Below are 26,899 nucleotides of genomic sequence, written 5' to 3' on the forward strand. Positions count from 1 at the left end.
TAAAAGCAGTGACGAGAAGAGCCCTTTGGGTACGGGACTTGGAAGGTTTCGAGGTACTCCGTACTGTAGTGGTAATCTGTTTATGACAAGGAGTGGAAGAAGGAAGACATGAGATGAAAGGGAGAAGAGAAGAGAAGAGAAGAGAAGAGAAGAGAAGAGAAGAGAAGAGAAGAGAAGAGAAGAGAAGAGAAGAGAAGAGAAGAGAAGAGAAGAGAAGAGAAGAGAAAGAAGAGAAGAGAAGAGAAGAGAAGAGAAGAGAAGAGAAGAGAAGAGAAGAGAAGAGAAGAGAAGAGAAGAGAAGAGAAGAGAAGAGAAGAGAAGAGAAGAGAAGAGAAGAGAAGAGAAGAGAAGAGAAGAGAAGAGAAGAGAAGAGAAGAGAAGAGAAGAGAAGAGAAGAGAAGAAAGTGGGAGAAAAGTAGAACAGAGCCTGTATTGGATACACTTTTCCTGGTGTAAAGTCTCGTAAAATTGGGCGTGAGAGATGTGTGAGGTGAAGAAGCAAGCTGGCGTTATAAACTTTCCCAGCTGCGAGAGGTCCTGTGCCTATCGCACACGCTGCTTTCTCCGAGGCGTTCATTTCCCAGGGCCGCGCCCGTCTGTGCTCGGGGCTGTGCCGCTCCGTGCCCGGAGCCGCCCTCGTTTGTGCCCCCGCAGCCGTGCCAGCCTGGGGCCAGGGCTGTGCCGCTGCTCTCGCCCCGTGCCTGGCTGCAGCCGTCGGTTTCAGTGAGTGCTCAGAGCTGCTCAAAGCAGCTCTGGGCTGGCCGTGAACGGGAATGCTCAGCAGGAGAGGAAGGGAGGACAGGATGGGGATTTCTCTTCTTCTGAAATACTTCCCTCTATAAGTCTTTTTGACCGGCTTTGGATTTAAACTTTCCAGCAGGAAAGTTCCTGTCTTCCATTCATTTCTTTATTTCATTTGCTACTGCGAAGTTTGTCTTGAACATTCCCCCCTTCAAAAAAAAAAAAAAAAAAAAAAAAAAAAAAAAAAAAAAAAAAAGTTCTCTTTCGCTAGAGTTTGCTTGCTGGAAAGATAAATCAAACCTTCTCCGGGACACTTCCGGACACAAAGCAAGGAGGGAGTATGCTCTTTGTTGCTCATCGAGCAGACCCTTCAAGTTGGAAATATTCCTGCTCAGGGACAAATTGAAATTTGCACAGGTTCTGTGGCCTCTCTGAAGCTGTAAGAAATTGGAGCTTGCCTTGAAATAGCATCACACAGAACCCTCTACCTTGAAAACAAAGAGGTGAAAGAAGCTTCAGATTATTTACAATTACACAGTGGTTTTTGAATGTAAATGTACATACATTTAAACAGAGAAGTATAAAATATTCCAGGTCTTGCTTCTCGTACTAATCAAGGCTGCTGGAGGCTCCCCGAGCCATCATCTTTTATAATTATAATTACACGCGTCAATCAAGACCTTCAGGCAAAGTCAGAACAAGGGAGCCAAACTCAGGAGAGAAATCATATTTTTAAAAAAGTTTGGATAACTTTGTAAGGAATGGAGAAGATGATTAGAAGAAAGGGTAATTAAGGTTGCTCAAGGCAATCGTAAGAGCTAGAACTCCATGTTAAATTAAATGTAGCCACAAGGGACCAGGTATCATTTATAATATGTACTGCCCTGAACTGTTACTTTGGAGAAATGTGGATGTGTAATATCCGCTCCAAAGTATTTTCATCCATAGCGATAACTCGTGGAGTAGCTTTGTGATGTACAGTTTGAACTCTCTCCAAACCCTTCCCCGGCAAAATGACATTAAGCCCATGAATATGAGCGAGAAGTCCGGGGTCTAGTTCTCGGGCCCTGCCGCGGGTAGTGCTGGCCGGGACCAGCCGTGGACGGGGACAAGCGGCCGTCCCTGCCGGGTTGCTCGCGGGGGGTGCTCTCGGGCCGGTTTCGCCTTCCCTATCCGGATGCGGGGTTTCCTTTCCCGGCTTTCGCCTAAAACGTGGGTTCCTTTCCCGTAGCAACAATAACGAGAGCGACGGCACGGAGCCCCCCAGCGAGGCGTCGCCAAGCGGCCTGACCCACCCGGTGGAGAGCGGGAGGGAAGAGAACGGCTCTTTCCCCGACGGAGCCCAGCGGGCTGCGGGACTCAGCTCCGGCAGTGTCCTACCCATGAGCACTAAGCTTCCCACGGTCTGCCGTCTATGCAGCCGAAGCTGTGTTCTGACAACGCTTCTTCTGCCGGGAAGGGCTGTGAGGAGGCTCCTCTGCCACCCCCACACGCACCCCGCCCCGGGGTCCTCTGGACACCCATCGGGCCAGCAGCAGGCTGAAGATGCTCGGCTGCAGACTCGCAAGACCAGAGGGCCGCGGTCCCGACGGGCAGCACAGACCCCCGAGGAAGGGAGTGGACCAGAGCCACCAGCGCTCAACTGCCCGGGCGATGCCACCCGGCGACTCCTGCGACAGGGGTTATTTGCAGTAAATCTGTCTGGGAGCAACTTTCCAAAGGCCGAGACATGGTCTCAGCCCGATCTACTACTGCCTAGAAGCGACGGCGTTCCCTCGTGATAGTTTTCAGCCACCCCTCCTTAGGCATCGAGCTAGACGCTCCCGCGCTGGTCATGTTGCCATGCTAAAGCTTAGTCGCAGGTAAACTGCTAAACAGTGAGATTATAAAATGAGAAACAGTGTGGTAACACAGATCAAGGGCTCGCCTGCTTCCACTGCCGCCTGAAGGGGAATGGGGAAAAGGTGAGAATAGAAAGAGCCTAAGAGGTCCTCTGTGCACGTTGCGTCCATCCCAAATATATCGAATTATACTCAGAGAAGGAAAGGGACATTACTATTCAGTGGAGCTGGTGTGGGGTTGGATCGGAATCTGCGCTCAGTTAAGCAAAGGTCTCTTCATCCATTTACTGAATGCGAAGAAATTAAACTGTCTAGGAAACTGCACAGCCAGTCCGCTTGACGTACGTAGAGGGGTTGTCCCACCGCGGGTCACCTTGCGATTATCTCAAACATTTAATAAGTTACAACAAGGGTCACTTCTCACAAACTCTCCCCCAGCCGATGGGAAATGCTATACCCTGTGCTGGAGACAGTTCCGCGCCTCACTTTCGATCGGAAGCAATTTTCACCGCCACATATTTTCAGCTCTTAATATACACAACGGACATTACGGTGCCAGAAGAGTACGGGCAGCCGAGCGGTCGGCCGGGGGGCTCGGATTCTTTCAAAGTTGCAAATACCGCTCATCCCACACCGCTAAACCTACGCGCCGAAGTGGGAGCGGCGTAAAGCCCTCCTAGATGCGCCTGACGTGGAAAGGGAGGGGAGGGCAGCGGGGTGCCCGCTCTGGTCCGCCAGGAGGTTCGGCACCCTCCAGCCCCCTATCCTCCACTACGCCGCGCCTCGGGGCACCCGCTTGAGAGAAACGAGATCTTTGGGACAACTTGAAAACGACTGCCGTTTGCTACACCGTGAGCCCGGGAAGAGAGGTTCAAGCGATGGCTCTCCCGGCCAGGGCTTTGGCTTTTGTGCAAACGATATAACTTGCACTGACAGATTTCACTATTTTGGGAGGAGGGAGGGGGAGAGACCCAAAAAAACCAGAATAGGTACAGCGAGCTCCAGCGCGGCTCCCGCCAGCTTTTCTGTCTCAAGGTCTGAGAGGCGGCACGGTAGCCACAAGACCTGGAGTTCTTCAAGCGTGGGGGGTTCCACCACCTACCCCTATCCGCCCGGAGGGAAGGAGAGGGCCAGGGTCCCTGCAGCCGCCACTGGCCAGGAGGGGATATTGCTCCTCCTGCCCAAGAGAGCTGAAGCGGGGTTGCCTGTCGGTAGAGGCACACCGGGGGAGAGAGGGCAGGCACAGCAGGGCTTGGTGGGGCTGGTAGATGGTCGGGTTCCGCTAGGGCGCGGAGGGGTGGCTTGCAGCCCAGAACCTCGTCCCGTAGCCCAGGACTTCAATCCGCAGACCGGTTGAACAGCCGGCCAGGGGCTGAGCGCGCTGGGGAAGTGTTTGTACTCCTGTGCGTGTGTGCGGTGCCTGTGTTTACGCGAGGGGTGTTGCTCATCCCGCCTCTGCCTTATTGGCTGAAAGGGCGCTGTTGGGGCCCCCGTTCACCGTAGCCCCCCCACGCCCTACAGCCTCCGGGAGCGCCTCCCCGCGGGGCCGGGGCTAGAGGTCCCTACTCTGCACCTCCGCACTTGTGGCGGGGGAAGAGAGGGAGGGAGGAGGAGGGAAGAAGGGAGGGAGGACGGGGGTGGGAACCCCGTCCAGCAGCACCAGCAGCAGCAGCGGCGATAGAGTGTTTCTGTGCACTGTGCCGCTCCGCATGGATCGGGGCGCGGGGCTGCCGCCACGCTGAGCCCCGGGCGGAGCTACTTCTGCGAGCCACCGGGGTTCCTCCTTCCTCTTCGGCACCCCCCAGTCTTCCTCCTCGCCTCCTCTCCGCCCCCGCCGCCTGCAGCCCAGCTACCGCTACGCGGCTCCCCAGCCGCGGGCACCCGGCGGCGTTTCCCGGCGGCCCAGCCGCTCGGTGCTCCTGCTGCAGCAGGGCAAGGGCTGGCGTGAAACAGAGAGAGGGAAGAGGAGGAGGAGGAAGAGGTAGTGGCCGCCGAACGCCCCTTGCTTCAGTTAAATTTGTGCTGCCGTGTCCAGGTGCTGGTGTCGCGGACGGACACGGAGCTCCCAGGCCGGCCCGCAGCCGCCTTGTCATGCTGCCCAAAGTGGAGACGGAGACCCTGGGACTCGCCCGGTCGAATGGGGAACAGGGACAGATGCCGGAAAACATGCAAGGTAAGGGGGGAAATGCACCGCACTCCCCCTCCGCGCACGCTCGGGCGCCCCTCGGCAAAGCGCCCCTTCGTCCTACCAAAAAAGTTTACGGCTGCTGCTTGCGAGCTCCCCCTCCACCCGCCGCCCATTTCACGCCCCGCCGTGCCCCTGTCTTCCCGGGCCAACTTCCAGCGTGGCTCGGGCGGGTACCAGCGGACGGGACACCAGCACCGAGGCGACGGCAAGGCCCCAGCCGGGAGGTGCAGCCGCGGCCGGGAAATTGTCAAGCATCTGGACGGTGCGAGCCTTCCCCGGGGTGCAGACGCCCCGATGGCCACTGCCCGGGGACACCGGTCCCAATGCTGATACGGAGGGTCTCGGGCTCGTCCCCGGTCTGCGCAAAACTGACTCGAAGTCAGGGGGAGTTACGCGGGAAGCCCTGCTTAACACCCCATGTGCCAGACAACGTCTCGAAACGGGGCCCCGAGGGTGCGGCGTGGGGCTTGCCTGCTGCTGGTGTTCCTGCGGCCCGGCCGCGACTCTGCCCCGCGGGTACGTGTGCCCGCAGGCACAGCGCAGGTGGCACAGCGGCGACGGGGTCAAACTCTGCAGCAGCGAGCCGCGGAGGATTTGCGCTTTTGCGGAGTGCTCGGGAAGAGAGAGGGATGCCCGAGTTGGGGTGATGCTGGAAGTGCCTCAGTGAGGAGGGACGGGGTCGTTGCGGCTGCCTGCTCCGGGCTGGAGCGCTGCGAGGAGAGAGGCGGCGGAGACCCTGTCCAAGGGTCGGCTTCTTGCCACGGATGGGGCAGTCCCGTACGCGGGCACTACCTGCTCCGCCCTACTCTGTCCTGTTCGCCCCTCCCGGGTCAGTAACTCGCGTCCTGGCTGCTTTTTCGAAATTACCTCCCCTCCTACGGGGAGCTCGCTGGGAAGCAGGGGCGGGGTGGGCCGGGGGCTTCGGAGGTACTGGGGGTGGCCCCCTCTCCCCTTTCTCGCAGAGGAGGCTCCGTGCCAGGGCACGGCGCTCGGAAAACCCCTGTTTTCGCACTTGGATTTTCCTGCGAGCAGGGGGAACTTCGTCCCAGCACCGGACCCTGGAGCTGCGGGAGAAGAGGGGTGGGCCGGGCCCTCATTCTTTACCCGCGGCCGCCGCATGTCCGCCCCCCGCCGCTGTCAGGCTGCGATCCACGACAGTGCCGAGGTCGTTCTGAAAATCTTTTCCCGGCTGTGTGCTGGCGGGTTAATGCTCCCCGCACGCCCTAGCAGCTCCCGCGAGCGCCGGGGCGCAGCCTCTTTGCCCTGGCGGAGGGAAGCGCTCCCCCCGCCGGGCGCCCCTTCCGCGGGTTTCGGGCAGACTTTGACCGCCCCAGTGCCCCGGGAATTCTGGTAGCCGAGGGGTCACTGACAAAGAGGCGACAATCTAAGCGGTGCCGCTGCGGTGCCCTTCGCCTCTCGCCTTTCTCGGCTTCGAGCAGATCGGAGATGTAGCTAGCATCAGGAAAGGAGAAGGAACCTGGCCCCGCGGTGAGCGGCGGGTTTTCTTTTGGGGAATTACCAGAGCCCAAAGTGGGCTCTTTGAGGAGGGGAGCCCGGCTCGAGTGACGGCGCCCTGTACCTTCATTCAGCTTGTTTTACCGCAACGCCCCCCCTCCCGTCCCCTCTGGGCGACTGGGTCCTCCCCGCCTTTTCCCCGAGCGGCAGAAACTTCAGGCGGCTCCGGCGCGCAGGTTTCCCGCCAGCTCCGGTACCGGGAGGCACCGGCTGGGTAACCCTCGACCGCATCCCCCGAGGGCGGCGGTACTGACTCGCGAACGGGAAGAACTCGAGAACGGGGGCTAAAAGTGTCTCCGTCGTCGCGGCGGGAGGGCGGCTGCGAACCCCGGAGGCTCTGGGCAGGTAGCGCAGCCCATCGGCTGGAGCAGGGCGGGAGGGGAGCCGGACACCCCGAGACAACGAGTTTGGGGGGCACAGAGGAGGTTGGTTTGAGTTGGTTTTGCAAGTAAGTTGCATTTAACGCGGCGCAAAAGTGCTGGGTCTGTAAGATACAAGTTTAGGCTAAGTAAATATTTGCAGGCTGATGTTGAAAGAAAACTTTAAAGGAAACGAACCGAGTTACTTTAAATACGCAAGTGACACAATCTTTTCATTCTGCTTTTTTAAAGCTTGTCTCTGAGGTTTTTCGGAATCAAATAAATTAATTTAAAATTAAATTTAGTTTGTGATTTTGTAAACTAAGGATATAAGGTTAAGGACACTTTGTATATGTAAATATTTAAACATAAAACCGAGGAGCTGATGGGTTTTGTTCCACTTGCTATGTATCATACAGATCTGCGGTTAATGAAAAGTTGCATATCTCAATGCAAGCTGTATTTTTGAAAATAAAACTTCCTCTTCCCCCTTATTGTCAGGAGTGTGTGTAAGCTTTCTAAATGGAACAGTTACAGACAATGTGAGTTATTAATGTAAATTCTAATCGACTGTGCTATTTCTCCTTTCCCCAGTGTCTCAGTTTAAAATGGTGAATTACTCTTATGATGAAGACCTTGAGGAACTGTGTCCAGTCTGTGGAGATAAAGTGTCTGGGTACCATTATGGACTTCTCACCTGTGAAAGCTGCAAGGTTCTGTATTAATTGCTTCATACAAACAAAAAAGTTTGAAGTGGAAAAAATAGAATTGAAGAAAACACATATGTAATAATCTGTCTTATTTCTGATACTTTTCTCTTATGTTCACATAAAAAAATAACCACTAAAAAGCTTTAAGATTTAGAAGTCTCTTGGAGAGATCTCTTCTCCACAAATGGGAACAACTTGGACTGGTTTATGTTGTAGCTTTATCATTGCTTATAAGTATATATTGCTGTTGTGAAGTAATGGAGCTCTAGGATAACTTTCATTCCCAACTGTTCTAAATATTGATTTTAGTTGGTTTCTATACATTCAGAGTATTTATTTTCCTGGGGGATAAAGTAGAATAAGTATCCTCAATACAGATCAGCTTTGCAAAATCTAATGTAGGTTGCTTAAGATTTTTTTTTCTTCAATATTATAATGTAAATTTTTGTGACTATAATGACCATGTGTTTTTTTCATACATAATTCGACACACAAAGTGACTCATGTATGACTTGGTTTATATAATTAATTTTGAGAATAAAAAACTTATAAATGTAACTTATCATATTGGAAGGTAAATGTATCTGCATGGTTCTATTATACTAAAAGGTAATTTTTAAAATTTTTTTTAAAAAAGTTCTTTATGCCTATTTAAGTAATGCACTGAAAGGAAACTCCTTTGGATGAACAATGTAACTTAAGATATTTAGTTGCATGGAAAAAATTAATTTAGTGCATTATATTTTCATTAAAAATAATCAATGAGAAACGAACACCAAGCACTTACTATGCCTCTAACATGCACCACTGGGATATACAGTAGCCAGAGGTACTCTGCCTTTCTGTTATCTTTGCAACAGTGTCCCAACTTATTTAATCTAAAGCTATTTTTAAACGAAGATTTGAATATTTTGCAATTATTAAAGAATACAAAAGGAACTGGTCAGCCTCACTATTTCTGCTACGACTGTTAGGGGGACAGGAGATAATAGCCGATCTTACCAAGCTTTGACATAAATCTATAAACCATTGCACTAGCACAGGAAAGCTCATCTGGAGTCTGGTGGTCTTCTGGGTACATCTTACTGTAATTTAAAATATACTATATGACTTTACAAATGATGTCTGAAAAATATGTTACAATGTTTTCCATAAAATAAAATGCTGAAACACACTCTTCAAGCAAAACAGACTAACTTTTGTATCTATCACACAGGGATTCTTTAAGCGAACCGTCCAGAATAACAAAAGGTACACGTGTATAGAAAATCAGAATTGCCAGATTGACAAAACACAGAGAAAACGATGCCCTTACTGTCGATTTCAAAAGTGTCTAAGTGTTGGAATGAAACTGGAAGGTAAGATCTACAGTCTTGATGATATTGCTAACTATAATGTAGATTCATTTCAAAAATGACAGCGTTACACATTATTTTATTAAAAAATACACATTTTTCTGAAATAATCATAAAAGGTGGCTTTGCTCAATTAATTTGTGGCTTTAATAAAAAGAATATAATGAGTAAATGGTTAATCACTAACAACAAGTCAAAACCATAATCCTTTTTTTCATATATGTATATGATTTGGTATGTCAATATTTTAGAGTTTGTGCAGTTATGGATCTAGATATGACAGTTCTGCAGTCTTTCAGAAGGACTTGATTTAGATTAAACATGAAATATGTAAGAAGTGTGCAGATTTGAAAAATATTAGTCATTACTATGGAGAATGATCTCATTTTATTTATATTTTATCTAGGGTTAGGTTTTTTTAATACATATATGCACACTCTCCTGAAATTGGGCAGAAACCAGAGAAACAGATAACGGGTTTTCTCACAGTGACTTACCTTTGCAATTAAGGAACCAAACAATCTCTAAAGTTCTGTCCCATATTTTTCTGATGCTACACCTGAGATGCTATTAGAAATGAAAGAGAATAAGCCATTTTGAAGTACAATTTTTACTTAATTTCAGTCTCTAGTATAAAGCACACAGTGAAAAGGGTGCAATAACCTTTGAGATAGCTGAATGCAAAAATACCAACACGAATTTGAGAGTCACACACACTTTGTTCTAACTCTGATATAGAATATATGAACATTCAGATTTCATAGCAAATGACATTTCTGCTTGAAAATGGACGAGCTCCTAAATTCCTTATTCTTACAATTTTACTGAAATAGTATCCACCCTTTAGGTGAATTCATGTTTAACCAGGAAATATCAGGCCAAGGAGGGAGACCATAAATCATTAAGGGAACCACAAAGGATAGGACCCAATCACCTGAGTCAGGCAGAGGAATGCTGTCGCTATAACTGAAGATAAACAGAAAAAACATCAGCCTGAAGTTTGAGGGATTCAGTACTATACTGTTTACACACAAGATTGATCTAGCACTGACACACTGTGCTAAACATCCTGAATCACTGCATGTTTTTCCAAACTCAAACAGTACAATAATGGAACATTTTGAATCCTTTTCTCAGTGTTGATGTTAAGAATAAGGATAAAATAAAGTTGTCTGCTCCTACTTTAAGCTCCCCTCAATTGCCGACAGTGATCCAAGACCAAAATTTGTCTTCTGAGACTACATGCAGTTCACCTTAATTTCTATAGGAATTATAAAAAAAAAAAACATTTGATAATTAAATCTGGCTCAGATTTTTTAATTACAGAACACCTGGAAAGATACTATGTATACTGATGTAGTTACATTTACTAGCATGGTGGTTTAGTTATTTCCTGCATCTTGTTAAAAACCAACATCAGTATTAGCAGCAGTATTTTTACTAAAACTTTAAGCAGTGCTATTAGTTTTAAAGATACTGTAGAAAATGTATTATAGCTTCCTTACACACACATCCATACAACTTTTTTTCCTTTGTTTAGGAGCACATGCTTCCATAATTGTAAATACTTCTGACATTTATGTGTATTTCCTGATAGTGATATATATACCCCCAGAGTCTAGTTTCTAAGTTACCATAGACCAAAAAAATCATTAAACGTTGAGGTCCTTATGGTAATGTAAAGTATTATGCGTATCTAGCGTTCACAATAAATTTTTAATGTTCTACTAATCCCTAAGATAAAAAGCTCAAGAACTTAACCTCCAGCAGTCTCAGCAGTCTCAACATGTCACCAGGCTGTCAAAGGTTCCTCTTTCAATCTAATTGCCGTTGGGCAAGGTGGCCTTGGTGAGAGCTCCTCACTAGTCCATTGCATATATGGCATGGTGACAGACACTGCTGTGACAGAGACCACCAGGATGACTCCCCAGACAGCTGTTGAGGTGGATTTGTTTTAATTATTTCAAATTCCAGAGATATTACAAACTAGAACAGTGTCAGTGGTTTTTGTTTCACTTCCATCTTTTCTGTAGAAGGCAGCAAGCTGACAGCTTTCTCTCTGCATATTCCAACTGCAGCTAAACATTTCTGTAGAGCTGTTCAGCTAACTAGAAATCTCGTAAAGTTTTAAACCAACCTGAACAGAATCAGCAAAAGGAAATATTTCCTTTTTGCCAAGACAAAAAAGTATTCCCCTTTGTGACTACTGAATATTTCACAATTTACATTTCAGATGTTTTGCTGTGGTGGAAAGCAGTAATGGAATGATTATAATGAGACAGTGTGGTCCACTGGATACATCTCAGAAAAATTCTGGACATCAGCCCTTGTTTCTTAATGACATAGTAGCTTGACATAAAACCAAATATACATTGAGATCTCCACATGATCCCATAGCAGGCAGGTGTGAACTTCCTGTAGCAAACCATTGTGTTTGTCCCTGTGTCCTAATCAATGTAAAGAGAAGTCCCTCTATGTTAGTGATGTATGCATGTGATATTTAAATTACCAGAGAAAAAGTGACATTTGTTAAGTCAAAATAATTCTCCAGGAGTAAAAGTGTTACATTTTTACACTTATTCTCTGTCCTAATATATGTTTTATTAAAGAATGTTTATGCCCAATTTTAATTATTTACTTCCTCCTCTCTCCTCACAGCTGTGCGAGCTGACCGAATGCGTGGTGGTCGAAACAAGTTTGGACCAATGTACAAGAGAGACAGGGCACTGAAGCAGCAGAAGAAAGCTCTTATCCGAGCAAATGGACTTAAACTGGAAGCCATGACTCAGGTGATCCAGGCAATGCCGACTGATCTGACAATATCCTCTGCAATCCAGAACATCCATTCTGCCTCCAAGGGCCTACCTCTGAACCACACTGCCTTGCCTCCTACAGACTATGACAGAAGTCCCTTTGTAACCTCTCCAATTAGTATGACAATGCCACCCCATGGCAGCTTGCAAGGTTACCAAACCTATGGCCATTTTCCAAGCCGAGCTATCAAGTCTGAGTACCCTGACCCTTACACCAGTTCACCAGAGTCAATAATGGGCTACTCATACATGGATAGTTACCAAACAAGCTCACCTGCAAGTATTCCACACCTGATACTGGAACTCCTGAAATGTGAGCCAGATGAACCACAAGTCCAAGCTAAGATAATGGCCTATCTGCAGCAAGAGCAAGCCAATAGAAGCAAACACGAGAAGCTCAACACATTTGGGCTTATGTGTAAAATGGCTGACCAAACCCTCTTCTCCATTGTTGAGTGGGCTAGAAGTAGCATCTTTTTTAGAGAACTTAAGGTAGGTAATAATCTTACATTATTTTATTGCTCAGTAAGAAAAAATGTCAGTTGTTACAATGCTTGTTCAAGCAAGCAAGTACCGTTTATCTTTTTTTTTTTCCCAAGCATCTCATTCTTAATGTTTTGGGCATGAAGAAAATTATGAGGAGAACTTGTAGTCCTTCCACCTGCGCCTGTAATTAGCTGTAGCAAAGAAACTCAACTTCCAGTTCAGCTCTTCTGTACTTTACTATTTATCAGAAGTGTAATTAACCTCCATAGGACCTCACATAAGTTTTAGTTTTTTCCTCTCAGTAATGCACACTGCTTGGATTGTATTCAGAGTTGTCAATATGCCTGTTAGACATTCATATATGTAATTATTTTATTGCTTCATTTGACATACGGGGTGATGCCATTTCTTTCCATCTCTGTACACTTTTTATATAAGCCCATATTTGGAATATTCTTTTTCTCAATGGGGTATTATTTTGTGCATTCTCATGTGTGTAGTTATCCATGAAGGCTGAATCCCAAGCAGAGTAGACAGAGAACAAAAAAAAAAGGAGGAAGATACCTTAAGGACTCCTCTCAGTTCTTGTGACCATTGATACATGGGGGCTTCCTTTAATCTGTGCTGGCTACAAAGACCTTCAGGCTTTTATTTTGTTGGAACACTCAATGAATCCTCATGTGCAGCTCCAGTAGCCAGAAATTTCCCCCTTTACATTTCTCAGACTTTTCAAGGCAATTTTAAGGTCATTTGTGGTCAGGTCTGAAATTCAGTATCAGTCAATAGAAACTACAGCTTGTAATCACTTTCTTGATACAGAAGTTAGCTCTGGAGTGAATGAAAGATTTTCTGTCTCAAGAAAATCTCAAAATTATGAACTCAAATCACATCTGAATGTCCCTAGTTACTGAATCTGTCTCCTGCACAGTGATGCTTTTGCCACAACTATTTGCTGCTGAAATCTATAAAATTTTGTAACCATTCATAATTTCTTGCTGACTACTGTCAAGCTAAGGGAAAATAATACAATTTCCAAATAAAACAACTGCTGTAGAAGTTCACTGAGAATTGAATCTGCACAAATCAAGAACACAGAAGAGAGATTCCATTAAAAAACCACAATCAGGATGCTTGCCACAATAGTATTTGTCATAACCATTGTAGAATCATCAAATATTTTTGGTTGGAAAAGACCTTTAAGATCATCTAGTCCAACCATTAACCAAGCTCTGCCAAGTTCACTAAATCATGTCCCCAAACACATGTCTTTTAAAAACCTCCAGGGGTGGTGACTCAGCTACTTTCTGGGAAGCCTAATCTAGCATTTTACTACCCTTTAGGTGAAGAAGATTTTCCTAATTTCCAATCTAAACCTCCCATGGCTCAGCTTGAGGCCCTTTCCTCTTGTTATATCACTTGTTACTTGGGAGAAGAGACTGATACCCACCTTCCTGCAACCTTCTTTCAGGTGGCTGGAGAGAGCAATAAGGGCCTCCCCCCCAGCCTTCTTTTCTCCAGGCTAAACAATCCCAGTTCCCTCAGCTGCTCTTTATAAGACTTGTTCTCTAGATCCTTCACCATCTTTGGACACACTCCAGTACCTCAGTGTCCTTTCTGTAGTGACAATCCCCAGAGTGAACACAGTATTTGCTGTGTACTGGCCTCCTAGTGCCTAGCACAGGGTGACAATCACTTGCCCTAGTCCTGCTGGCCATCCTGTTTCTGATACCAGCCAGGATGTTGTTGGCTACCATGGCACACACTGGCTCATATTCAGTCAGCTGTCAGTCAACACCCCAGGTGCTTTTCTGCCAGACAGCTTTGCAGCCACCTTTCCCCAAGCGTTTAGTGTTGCATGGAGTTCTTGTGACCCAAGTGCAGGACCCACACTTGACCTTGTTAAACCTCACACAGTTGGCATTAGCCCATAGATCCAGCCTGTCCAGATCCTGCTGCAGAGCCTTTCTACCCTTAGGCAGACCAGCGCTCCCACTCAACTTTCTGTCATCTGCAGACTCACCGAGGGTGCACTCATTTCCTTGTCGGGATGCAGTCAAATGAAATTAAGCCCAGTTACTGGAAAAGCAGGCTGTATGGGTTGTATACACAACTCCAGCATTTCTCCAGTTTTTCAATAAAATGGCTGCAGGAACCCTTAAAAGCAGTCTACATAGAGAGAAATGAGACCAAGTTTACTCATAGAAGGGAAAGAAAACAAAGTTGAGAGAAAAAGATGGTCACACCTTTGTTTGCTAAGTTATTTACAATTTTGTAGTAAGCTATATGCCGTGCTGCCCATTTTAAATAATTTTAAAATAGAAAATTGCAAATATGCTACATTTCCAGTAGGCTACATCCTAAATATCAGGGACCAGATGCTTCTACCCATACACTGGGGAGCACTTTAGTCTGGAGTAACTGTCTTAAATATCACTGAGACTTGCAGTACAAGATACTCCTCAGTGTAAGAATTTAAATTATGATCTGCCTTAAAATTACAGGTATCATTAAAGTGAGATTATGAAAATACAGCAACATTTACTTCTTATAGTTCCATGGCTGAATCTGTAGACAGATACTGCAAGCATTCAACACTTGGAAATCCATTGACATCCAATATTTAGGGACCAGTTTGCACATAATTCTAAGGACTTTAAGTTTCTCAACTTAAAAAAAAAGTGAGGTGATCAAAACTTATTTAGATCAGACTCTACATTAACAGCACAAAGTAACACCATCTCTCTTTGAAACTGAGAGGAGAGGAACAGAATTAAAGGGTTTGCAAACCTTTTCTAAACACAGCTCTCTTCTGTCCATCCGTGGTTTCAGGTCCTGATTGAGGCAACAAAGCAGCTATTTCAGATTGTTCCACAGAACCTGAACACCTGTGGGGCAAAAACCACCCCCAACAAATAACCATCTAAGGATGTGGCAGATTTTAAATGCAGAAGGAAGGGGAAAGGCAGTTGTAATAAAGATGCAACCAGATTCTCACAACAGCTAACTTTGTTCCCTACCTATGCACAGCTGAGAAGTATGTATTTGCTTAAGAAGATATTTTCCTGTTGTTCTTACTTGCTAAACATAACAACTGAATCTTGAGATGTCTTTCTGATAAGACAGGTGAATTAGAATATCTCTGTGACTGAAATTTTAAATTACTCAAATTTCAAATAATTAAACAGCAAAAAAAGTACAAATGCAGTTTTAACGAAACTCATCATGATTTTGTCACGATAAGTGATGCCTTCCACAACTGTCTGAATTCTAAACATGTTTGCAATTCTTTCTCCATTCACTTCATTCTAAATGTAGCCTTGCACATTTGTCTCTTCAATTCGTATAAAAGGGCAAAAATTTTCCTGTCTGCTACACCTTGAGATTTGTAGCTGCAGTGTTAAAAAGGGACTGAAAAGGAGTAGGACGTGATTAAAAAATGTTGTCCCAGTCCATCAGTGGTTTAGGCTACATTTACACTAGATATAATAATAAAATCCACCAGTGTATAGTTCTTAAGTTTTGTCTTTTTATTTCCATTTGGCTGTAAATTTGTTTCTTGTCATGTTGGGTTTTTGTTTTGTTTTGTTTTAGTTTTATTTTAGATATCTCAAGTGACTACAAGCATATTTTAAAATTGTATTTGAAGCATTTATCAATTTACACTTAGCACAATCTTCTCCCTTGTTGCTCTACAAATTGTCAAGACCTTTTTTGGAATGTGTTATACATATAAGCATGTAAAAAGGTAAAAATACTGACTGGACAAAATTATCTAGAGCATGTACAGTTTTTTCACAGAATTTGACCTGTATATGAATTTAGGTACAGAATTTTTGTCTAACACTCAGTGTTGCTAAGGAGCAGATCCTGCCATCTTCATGTTGGATATCAGAAACCAATGGAACTGTTTATGAATCAATCTAGTCAGGATTAATTATAATGTCAGAGCAAGATCCAAAGCAGCCAGTTGCAATCCAGTAACTTTGAATTTAACATGCTAATATCTCAAACATACCTGTCAATTTTGTGAAGTCAGAATATTTCATAATTAATAATACCTCACAAATGACAGGTTTTGACATCACATATTACTTGATTATTTGTAATAGGAAATCTTTCTGCATAGTTCTTTATGGCACGATGAAATAAGAATATGGACACAACCCCCCACTAGACTTGTGATGGTACTAATAGTAATAGTAAGGAAGGCCTTTGTTTGCTATTCTGGAGTTGTTGAAAGCTCAGTAAATATAAAAGTAAGATATATCCATCTTATCCTCAGCTAAGAAAACTCAGGAATGCCCTGGGGATGCTAGATTTGTAGCCAGCTGTCTTAGTCAGGTGAAAGGTCTTCGTACAAAGCTAAAAAGAAAATATTGCAAGAGCTTGTAGAGTCCAAAGGTTACCTGGCCCCAAGAAAGGATGCAGACAGTTCCACTGGACTGATCTTTCCTCATCAGCCTGCACCAAGGAAAATTCAACAACTACTTCCAAAGCTAAGTACTGCTGAACCCATAAAAGAAAGCAGTCTCTGCTTGGGGCAGGAAGAAAACAGGATCTTCACTGTAGAACAGTCTTCAGGATACTTTCTCCTGATCGAGAAACATAGTTACAAAAAAGGAACTAGAGGCTGTGACTCACAAAAAAGTATTACCTTGACTTATTTAGCTATTTTACTGAGGATGTCATAGGTCAAAGTACTATGTGAGCACAAGCCCATTTAGTGAATGATTGCATGAAGAGCCAGCATATTTCATATTAAAGAAGCTCATCCTAAAAGTATTCACTGAGCATGCAAATTTAGGCCATTCATTGATGTCAGACTGTATCAGTTCTGGGACAGATTCCTTCTATAAGTATAGATCTGTCCAGGTTTACATTAGCTGCAAATGTGTCCTACAAAAAACAATGGTTTAAGCACGTCTCAAATGTCTCTGTCTTTAGACCTTCTCCTGTACCTAGTAACACAAATGTTTTGTTAGCTAATAAGCTCACAGAAGCCTAGTGAGAAGCATTAGATATTCCCCATACACACAGCTATATTGGCAGAGTTCCAAATTATTTCTTAAAGTAGTAGAAACTCAGTGTGAATAAGATGAACAGGACCACTGGAGTTTCTCCATTCTTTCTGTAAAACATTTAGACATTATATAGTAATATAATATTAATATAATATTCAGTACATCAGCTTTCATTTCAGTCTGTGTAATTAAGCATTAAGACATGCATAGAAAATAAGGAATTACAATACAGAGAACTATTAAATTAAATTAACACAGAATAGGAAAAAATAGGGTGGGGCTTGTTGGCTGTTTTGGGGGTTTTTTTGTTTTATTTGGAGAAAAAAATACCAGCAGTGGAATATCTCAAAAGATCTTCCAGAGTGATGAAAGGTTGATGTATTATTTAGACTTAAGTAATCAAAGGCAATTTGATAAATCAAAGTGGGTATGGACTTTGTAGTACATGCTTATCAGAACAGGAAATGTAACTAACATGGCTGATGAAATAAAACTTCTGCAGTGTTCTTTCAATCAGGGAAGCTGACAGAAACTGAGGTCCAGGACTTCTCTTAATATTAGTAATCAGACTCATTAAAGTCAGTATGTTGTCATGTGTAGGTGTTGATTTTTAGTCTTGCTTAACTGGATCTGAAAATGTACTTTTCAAACATATAAAAATGTTGGGAAAAGTATTTCTTTTAACCAGCAAAATAGTTCTTTGTTTTAGAACCCTTAATTTAATATCACAAATAGTAAAATCATTGCTACAGTAAGAAGCCTTGGTCAGCAGAGAAAGCAGGGTTTAATGAAACATGGGACTGTACCTGCCACCTAACTGAACTTGATAGGGGAATGTCCTGTTAGAAGGTAACTTCATTACTTTCTTCTGGTTCTTCTGTATAAAAAAGGATGTGACTAAATTCTGTATTTCAACATGTAAGCATGTAATTTTGCAGCCTTTCTAACAGTTTGTGGAGTATTAAGCCTCTGGCACTTTTAAGAAGACTACACTCTCCTATGCCTGTTCATGTCAAACCTGGATACTTGAGTTTCCCTCTGCTGTTACCACCTCTGATAGCAGGAGATTGAGTTCAGTAACTCTGGATTTAGTAATTTTTCCATCTAATACACAGCATTAGGTATCATGGTGAGACTAAGATCCATGTTACACAGAGGTGTTTTCTGAAAGACTGGCACTTTTACACTTGGGTGGATATGCAGTCACCAGTTCACTGTAGCAAACTTACTCAGGTTTCCATGAAATATGATTTGTGTAGAAATACGAAGAAATCTGAATATTAATAGCTTGATGAAGCAATGAATACAACCATATGGCAGCCATGTAGAAGCAAAAAATCTGAACGAAAAGACCTTGGAGAGTGAGCAACTGTGCTCTACCTGTAGTAGCACTAGTAAGATGGTTTCTACGACATTCAGTCATCAGAGCCATTATTGAAGAAAAGGCCAGAAACTGAGACCTTTTACCTAGTGCTGTAAATTGTAAGATCACTCAGAACAGACTGGACACACTCTACAGTCACAGACACATACTAGAGGATGAAAGTATTTTCCATTTCCAAATTTAAGTTTATTATAAAATGGAGTTTCTAATACAGGCAGTAAAATCAAGAGTCAGCTGCACTTGAACCTCTATCTGGTATCTCTTTACTTGCAAGCTTTTACCAATACACATTAATATTGTAATGTAGAATAATCCATCTATTGCCAGGGAAGCATGTCATTTTATATTGGCCAAAACCTTATCCATATATTTTTCATGGTTTGCTTTTTTGTCATGCATCAAAGCTAACATGGTTTGCTCTGTCTAGTAGCCTTGAGTTACAACTACTAAAAAGAAGCAAAGCAAAATTTCATGTGCTGGAAATAAAATGCAGTGGTTTATTAGCCCCATAAGCCAGAATGCAAAAACAGTAGTCTCAAGAAAGGGTCAGTCTTAGTACAAGAGTAAATAGTACTTAAAAACTTGTTTTACACATGTGCAATTCAAGAAATATCCAAATGAATTATAAACATTTGGGTTGAACTCCATAGCAGCCAGCGTGGAGACAGCAGCAATGTCCAAAATCCTGCACTCAATCAAATGAGCACAGCACAGGTCTTTTAGTGGACTGGTATATCAAGTAGCTATTTAAATCTTTCCACTTTTCCGACACTTGGTTGGAAAGAATGGTTAAACATTCTTCATGGATAAAGCTGAAATGGAACCACCATCTTTAGAACAGCCTTGAGCTGTATGATGATTTTTTTTTTTTCCCTAATGAGAAACCTCTTGATTTTTTGCAACCATTTCAACTCTGAATAAAGAATACAGTTTTATTCAGAGTTAATGCTGGCTAAATTACATCAGGCTGTCTTACCACATTATAAAATTGATTTGAAACATTTGCCCTCCACACACCCCAGAAAGCAGCAGGCACTGCAACCCCTGCCACCTCAGCCTGGCTGAAGCCCATGGGCCCGCTGCCCCTCTGCCCAAACCCAGGCAGGCCCCAGGGGTGCCAGCACCTACCCCACCACCCTCTCACAGGGACTCGCCACCCCCAGGGACAAGGTAGGGTTTGAAAGGTCAAGGCAAGGGCACACAGGCAGTGAGAAAGCCTTACCTGCGGTGCAGCCCAAGGAGGGAGCTTCAGTGGTGTTGTGGCTGGGGGCAGGTGGGGCAGTCAGGGCTTGCAGGAGCCCCGAGGGCCTCGCCTCAGGAAAAGCAGGTGTGACCTGCATGGGACATCAGCAAATAACTCTTGAAAACAAACCCTGAAAAAGCTTTTAACTCAAGGACCACAGAGCTGTCTCTCTCACACAGTCATTCCCCTTAAAAGGCAGATGTGACCCGGGGGGCTGCCCCTAGGCCCCTGTGGCACACAAACCCCATGGTGTGATGGGGCGGGGCAGGTGCCTGGGAAGCACCCAGTTGCCCTCAAAATCCCATACACAATTACAGGTTGGGAGGAGAAAGGCTGGAGGGTAGCCCTGAGGAGGACATGGGAGGTTGGTGGACCATAAGCTTAACCTGAGCTGTCAATGTGCACTCACAGCCCAGAAAGCAACTGTGTCCTGGGCTGCATCAGAAGAGGCACAGACAGGTGGTCAAGGGAGGGTATTCTCCTCCTCTACTCTGCTCCTGTGAGACCCCACCTGAAGTGCTGTGTCCAGTTCTGGAGTCCCCAACATAAGAAGGACATAGAGCTCCTTGAGCATGTCCAGAGGAGAAACACAAAAATGATCAGAGGGCTGGAGCACCTCCCCAGGCTGAGGAAGTTGGGGTTGTTCAGCCTGGAGGAGAGGAGGCTCTGAGGTGACCTTATAGTGACTTTCCAATACCTGAAGGGGAACTATAAAAAAGCTGGGGCAGGGCTTTTTACACAGATGTGTAGTGAGAGGACAAGGGGCAGTGATTTGAAACTTGAATATGAGATATTTAGATTAGATATTAGAAGAAAATTCTTTACTATGAGGATGGTAAGACATTGGCACAGGTTCCCCAGGGAAGTTGTGGCTGCCCCCTCCTTGGAAGTAGTTCTGCCAGGCAACACTGCTTGGATGTCAAACGGAGATACATACCCAGGTACTGGAGCACCAGCATTCTGAGCAGGATCCAGCTGCCTGGGCTTGTCCTCCACAGAGGTGCTGTTCCTTTATTGTGTCTGTGTGTGTTTGAGTAGATGGCAGCTACTAGGGGAGAAGGGTGACTGCTTAAAGGTGAAAAACCAGTTAGTCTCACACTTTGCTTTAATGTTTTCCCAAATCTAGTAACTTTCAGTAGAGTTGAAGGACATGCACCAGATTTTTCCTTAAAACATTCTCTATTTGCTGTTTTGAAATAGGGACTGAAAGTTGTTGCTATTGGCATTGCTACTGATATATTTGTAGAGCAACTGCAGGAGAATAGCAGGACAGATTTAAGAAGGAATTAAAGAAAACTCGGAATTAAGGAATTAAGATAAAATACAGTGCATGGGGGAAAGTGAAGCTATAATTTTAGGTGGACACCCTCCATGTCTTTTTTTCCACTCCTGTGACTGGTAGAAGTTCAGTTATAGTGCTTAGGTAAACATTGGGTCAGTCTGGGTAAACAAATATTTAACACCCTGTCTTGGAAACACCCCAGTCATTAAAGCAACCATTACAGGAAAAAAAAGGTATGATAAGTTAGTAAAATAACATACCAAATAATCACACTGTAGTGAAAAACAAAATTTTATTTTGTCGAATTCTGGAATTATCTATCATATTCAACACTTGGAGAGGGAAGGAAACTAAAATCTGTTTTCAGAAATAGAAAAATGCCTTCTTACATCTAAGTACAGCTCTTTCAGTAACTTCAAGAGAAGTTACTTTGATATTTGTTGCTAAATAAAATCTTGGATCGAGCAAATTTAACTTTAAAATTTAGTCAGGGCAACAATAAACACAGGAAATATACATGAATAAAGTGTTCTAAAAGTCAGGCAAGTCTTTTAAGACTATAAATATCACCTAAGCAAGGCCACTATAATTAGCAAAGGGTGAACAAAAGAAGGCATCCAGAAATAGATGGGGAGGGGGGAGGTTGGGAGGGTGAAATGTCTTGGTTAACCTTATTTAAGTGTTCTTTTCCATAGCATAGGAAATGGTTCTAGCTAGCTCATGAGTTCTGTTGGTATTAACTGATTTTTAAAAGGACATTTCCACGCTGTCCATATGCCAAGGAAATTCCTTTACTGGCATGTTTGCTGAATACAGGAAACATCACCCTGACTAAGTGACACTGGATGTGACCAACAATTGTATCTTTATTCTGCTGTTACGGTCAGCAGCGTCTGTTTGTCTCATTGGATACCTTTTGGTATTTATTGGGGAATACTTGCTGCAGTCTTGAAATTTGTCCTGAGTAATGAGCAAACACAGTGACTGGTGGTGCTGAGTCATAGTGCCTCACCACTACGAGAAGCAGCTTGCTGCAGCCCTGGTGCACCAGCTGCTTATTTAGTCTGAGGGCTAGTCCAGGACTTTAGAGGAGGCAGAGCCGGGGCTGACTTGTCATCCCCTCATCTATTTCATCCCTCCTGAAGGTATGAAGGGAAAACAGTAACAGAGTGCTGGGAGCCATCCTCCTCTCTATGCTATGGTCAGAATTCCCTGTAAAAGGAAATAAATGTGTGCCTATAGCTGCTTACTCTCCTAAATAAGAGAGTTGACCAAGTCTTGCATATAGTAATTTTCAGTGTAAGTCAGGTTCTGCTTTTGCTTCCAGTCTTGTACTTCTTTACTGAAGCCCATGAGTTTTACCAAATAAGACAAATTAAGATCTTGAATACCGTATTTCCAGTTTCCCTTGCAGCATCTGCCAGTTTCCTATTTTCCTCTGTAAAGTTGCCTGTGTAAGGTTTTTACTTGTCATTTGCTATATGTTATTTCTAAATGCCCTTTTTCTTATTTAGTTATTTCCTCTTATTTTATTTTCTCTTTCTTTGGACGAGTTCTGGTACCACGGACACTACGTAGGAGGGAGCAGCTACGCGTACTTGTGGCTCTGGGCTCCACTGACCTATCCAACAGAGGTCTTCAGTAGTCAGTGTTTTTCAGTGCCAACCCCATAAACTCCTTTTGCAGTCTTTTGAGAAAAGGTGGAAATCTTTGAGAAGAGGGTTCAGAATGGGTGGGTCAGACAGCAGTCTCCTTTCCATCTTGCTGCTTCTGGAAAGCACTATAAAGCCACAAAGATAGTTAATCCAAAACTATTAGCTTTACTTCAGGTAATGACAAAAATGCATAGGGAAAATAACAGACAATTGCCCAAAGCCTCTGGTTCTACTCATGTCTGTGCAGTACTTTCAGGGCATAAAAACCCCAACATTAGAAAGAACTGTGGGAGATGGTAGGGATGTAGCAGACAGGCTGCTGGGAGGCGTGAGACTAAGTTAGGTGGTGATGCAAGTCATCCAGTGTGCAACTGAAAGCCAAGACTAATCTGTAGCTCACACCCAGGTCAATATGGTATAAAATAGCTTCAGCTTCTTTTGTGATCACAATCACTGTTCCATCTATCTATGTATGAAGAGAAGTGAGAGAGACAGGATGCAAGCTACTAACAAACAAGTACCATTGGAGTGTTGTTTGGGTTAGCACAAGTGTCAGTTCATATTAAACTCATGAAAAGCATGATTCTGCATTTGAGGCTGAGACTTACAGTCTCCCAACTGTACTTTGAATATTGACCCTATTACTAGGATTCTACACAGATTTTGTAGTCTTTGAGAAATCCAAAATCACTGCAAGGAGTACCATGGAAAAACTGCCTTTCTGATACAGGACTTGGAAAACAATGGTCATTGTACATCATACAGTGAAGAAACAACAAAAACATTAACAACAGCAATAATAGTAGTAGCTTTATTAGAAGTAAACACATGGCAATTACTTTAATTCATTTTAGACCTGTCATTCACAAGATTGGTTCTCATTCTGCAAGCACAGTCAAGGACAATGCTTTCTCCTTACTAGAAATGAACTTTCAGGAAAAGTGTTCCCAGTAGGAGGGGTTACACATCAAAGTGAGTGTTTACGTGGTTAGGTCATTTGGCAGTGTTGAACAGCATATATATATTTTTAATTTGCATGCTTCTACTTTAAGGCATATCCTCCTCTTGACTTGTGGGAACTCTGCATGTATTGCCTTTGATTCTCCTCCGTGCTGGTAACTCTAATTAGTATTAATAGGAGTTTCAGTGGAGCTTCTCTCTCTCCCTCTTTGCCCATAAAAGAGGATAGTTTTCAGTAGTTTATCCCAGCACTAGCTGGTATGTCCACAGATCAAGAGTTGGAGCTTTATCAAACTGGCATATGCTACCACTCAAGAATGTATCTTCATTTCTTCTCTGTCCCTGCCAAACCAGAACTTTTACATTTTTCTCCAGGCTGAATAACAAATGGTGGCATAACTCTGATAAAAAATTACATTGATCATTTTAGCAAACTCCCCTCAATTTTTAAAAAAGTGCTTAGTCTTGTCATTGGTTTTTTAAAATAGTAATAATTTTAGCTAGTTAACATGGCATTTCTTTGTAAGTTGCTAGAATAGTAATCTGATGCAATAAATATGCTAGAAAAGACCAATTCTTTATTAAAGGCTGACGTTGTCTAGAGCTAGGTCCTGCAATCCATACTAAACCTCAGTCTGTTACATCCTATAGAAACTGCCTTGTAGGTACTTTGTGTAGGGACAGAATATGTATATTAAGCAAGGCTGGGAGAACCTGGTCCTTTTTTGTGGTGCCACTGGTTTAATTAAAAATAAACACACCCACCTCCCCAAACCCTCACTGTCAAACCTTGTATTTTGAAAAAAGGAATAGTATTCTATTTTGAGTTTTAATCTCAGACTTGAATACCTGCATGTACTGACAGACACAATGAACATGAAATCACTTTTCTCCTTCTTTAGAACTGTAAAACGTGGCTCTCTGTGCTAACATAACCCTCTTTCCAATATTTCAAAAGCCACAGAACTTCCCAGCATGATGATAAAGTTTTCCTGTGTTCCAATAATAAAATTTGAATGTACCAGTAATTTCCAGTTCCTCTGTGGTCAGGCAGCCTGTGAAGACTAACTTGAAGTACCCAACCTGCAATATCAGTGTGGGAGTCGGAAACAGATGTTCACCAGACAATACAATTTGTTGTCACTGTCGATACTATATGGCACTTTTCCCAATAGAAATTGTCTGTAGCTGGAAAAGAATGTAAGGAATGATTCATGCTCCAATTTTTTCTTTGTATTTTTTATAATATTAAATACTTCTTGTTTTCTTTTGCTTTAAAGGACTGAGTCGGGGAGGCAAAGCAATAAAAAATACAGATTACTGGACTTGTAGCATTTGTGTAGTACATCAACCAATTAATTTAAGACTTTTTTTCAAAACATTATGTTATATTAAAACTAACAGGAGTCAAATTCTCTTCCCTAGAATTAATCTTATAAAATATTTGATGCTCAGTATCTCTTTACACAAAAAGATCATGGTGGAAGATAAATGGGACAATTCATTTAATGTGTATCTAAGGGTGTGTATATATAAGATTATAATTTATAAATTTTACAGGGTTTTTTTACACATAGAATAAAATTTGAAAGTCATTTATTTCTTGGAAATTCTAATAGATCATTTGGGCATTCAAAACTAAATCAAACATGCAAATGAGCATGTTACTATTTTAGAGTTACATAAGATGCCTGTACCTGATTTCCAAATTATTAATATTATGAAAGCAGAGGCACTAGATCATGCTTGCTGTAAAAGGTAATGGATTGGGCTAGGTGGTCCTTCAATTAAAAACTATTTTTTAAAGGGATACATCAAATATATTATTAAAAAAGGAAAAAAAATTTAAAAAAATGTGTGCGATGCACAAAGCCTGATTGAAATAAGGCCTAAATACAAATTAATATATTCAGTAGGAGTGTCAAAAAGAGTGAAAGAGCTGACTGCTAGAAGTCTTGGATCTCCCATCTTTATCTTACATGAAAAAGTAACACTCAAGGTATTTTAAAAAATTAAGACATCTGAGGCTTGAATTGGTATTCTCTGAAACCAGTGATAAAACACACTTGTAGATGCTGATTGTTGTATGTCTGGCAGGCTTTCTTTAGAGATATTGGATAGAGGAAAAGGTGTATGTAATCACAGGGCAGAGCAAAAGCAGAGGATTTTAGCACTGTAAAATCAAACAACTGTCTTTTTTACAAATGCATGTGGCAACACTTCACAGTAATCTTTTTATAATATTAATTTTGCATTTACTGTGTTTACTGTTGCACTGTTCTGCAGAAGAGTTGTTTCAAGTTTTACATCAGGCTTTAGTCAATCGGAAACATGAAATTATTTTCAGCTGTGCATTTCTTTGTAACTATGGCAGTATTTAGCCTCCAGTCCTATCCATAGTTCAACTTTTTTTTATGCTTTTAGATTTAATGAAATTAGATATATTTCCATAGTGGAACACCACCCGCTTCAAATGATCTAGGGTAAGAGCTTGAACTCCGCAACATTTTCAAAGTCAGCATGTGATAACACAACGAAATAGCTGATGACATAATGTTTAGCACACTTGTAAGCAATGTGCTGAATTTTTGTGTGTCTGCATATGTCTCTTTTTACAGACATTCATGGGTTAAACCGAGTTTTTCATCAACTAGGTGTTGGCAAGTGCCAAAGTGATTTAGGATTAGAACAGGATTTAGGCTGATCTAGCTACAGTTGTATTTCTCATTTCATCATCATGCCAGGGATACTGTGGCAGTTGTGGGGTTTTCTTAATTTATGAAATAGACAAAATTAAATGTCCATACCAGACATACTGTCAGGTTACAGGGAGTGAAAGAGGAACGCTGCATTGGGCCTTACTCTTTCATCTGCACCCAGCAGAGAAGTCCTAAATGTACAAAACAGCTGGAAAACATCCTATGTAGCACACAGCTTGAAAAATGAGTTCAAGATTTAAAACAAAAAAAAAAGAAAAATCAATCTGATCATGCTTTATTTCAAATGACTGTTATTCTAGTTCTGTAATATATCACTGTAAAATACAAATCTGCACAGTTGTGTGTTATCTGGGTACATTACGTCATCTTGAACATTAACTCCACACTCGTTTTAACCCTCATGACAGTTCAATCCCTATAAAAGTTTTAGCCTTGGAAGACTTTTCATTGCAATACCAGATACAGCTTGTGCTCATGCAAACTTTTAGTAACACTTCGTGTTTCAAAAATACTGGATTAAAAGGGACCCACTTGCAAAAGTGACTGTTCCACTATCCAGATGATACTGCTTTTTTTGTGTTAATCTTTATCTGATGAATGACACTTTCTTTTTATTTTGAAAAAGA

The 26,899-nt window shown here is 42.9% G+C and overlaps 1 protein-coding gene across 3 annotated transcripts in view; it reads left to right on the forward strand.

Annotated features, from left to right (window-relative positions):
• Nucleotides 1–4,217: 4,217 nt before the first annotated feature.
• Nucleotides 4,218–26,899, forward strand: part of NR5A2 (nuclear receptor subfamily 5 group A member 2) — an 82,515-nt gene continuing 59,833 nt past the window's right edge. Inside the window, exons 1-4 of one of the 3 annotated variants that reach the window (XM_008503295.2) lie at nt 4,218–4,755; nt 7,239–7,357; nt 8,571–8,712; nt 11,368–12,014. In XM_008503295.2, the coding sequence (XP_008501517.1) occupies nt 4,674–4,755; nt 7,239–7,357; nt 8,571–8,712; nt 11,368–12,014 (990 nt within the window). In that variant the 5' untranslated portion in view covers nt 4,218–4,673. Of the gene's footprint in view, nt 4,756–5,678; nt 5,936–5,964; nt 6,259–7,238; nt 7,358–8,570; nt 8,713–11,367; nt 12,015–26,899 lie in introns of those variants that run through there. The other 2 variants (XM_030455635.1, XM_030455634.1) reach the window with 2 other exon arrangements.

This window comes from Calypte anna, chromosome 8, assembly GCF_003957555.1.
Source record: "Calypte anna isolate BGI_N300 chromosome 8, bCalAnn1_v1.p, whole genome shotgun sequence".
Lineage (NCBI taxonomy): Eukaryota > Metazoa > Chordata > Aves > Apodiformes > Trochilidae > Calypte > Calypte anna.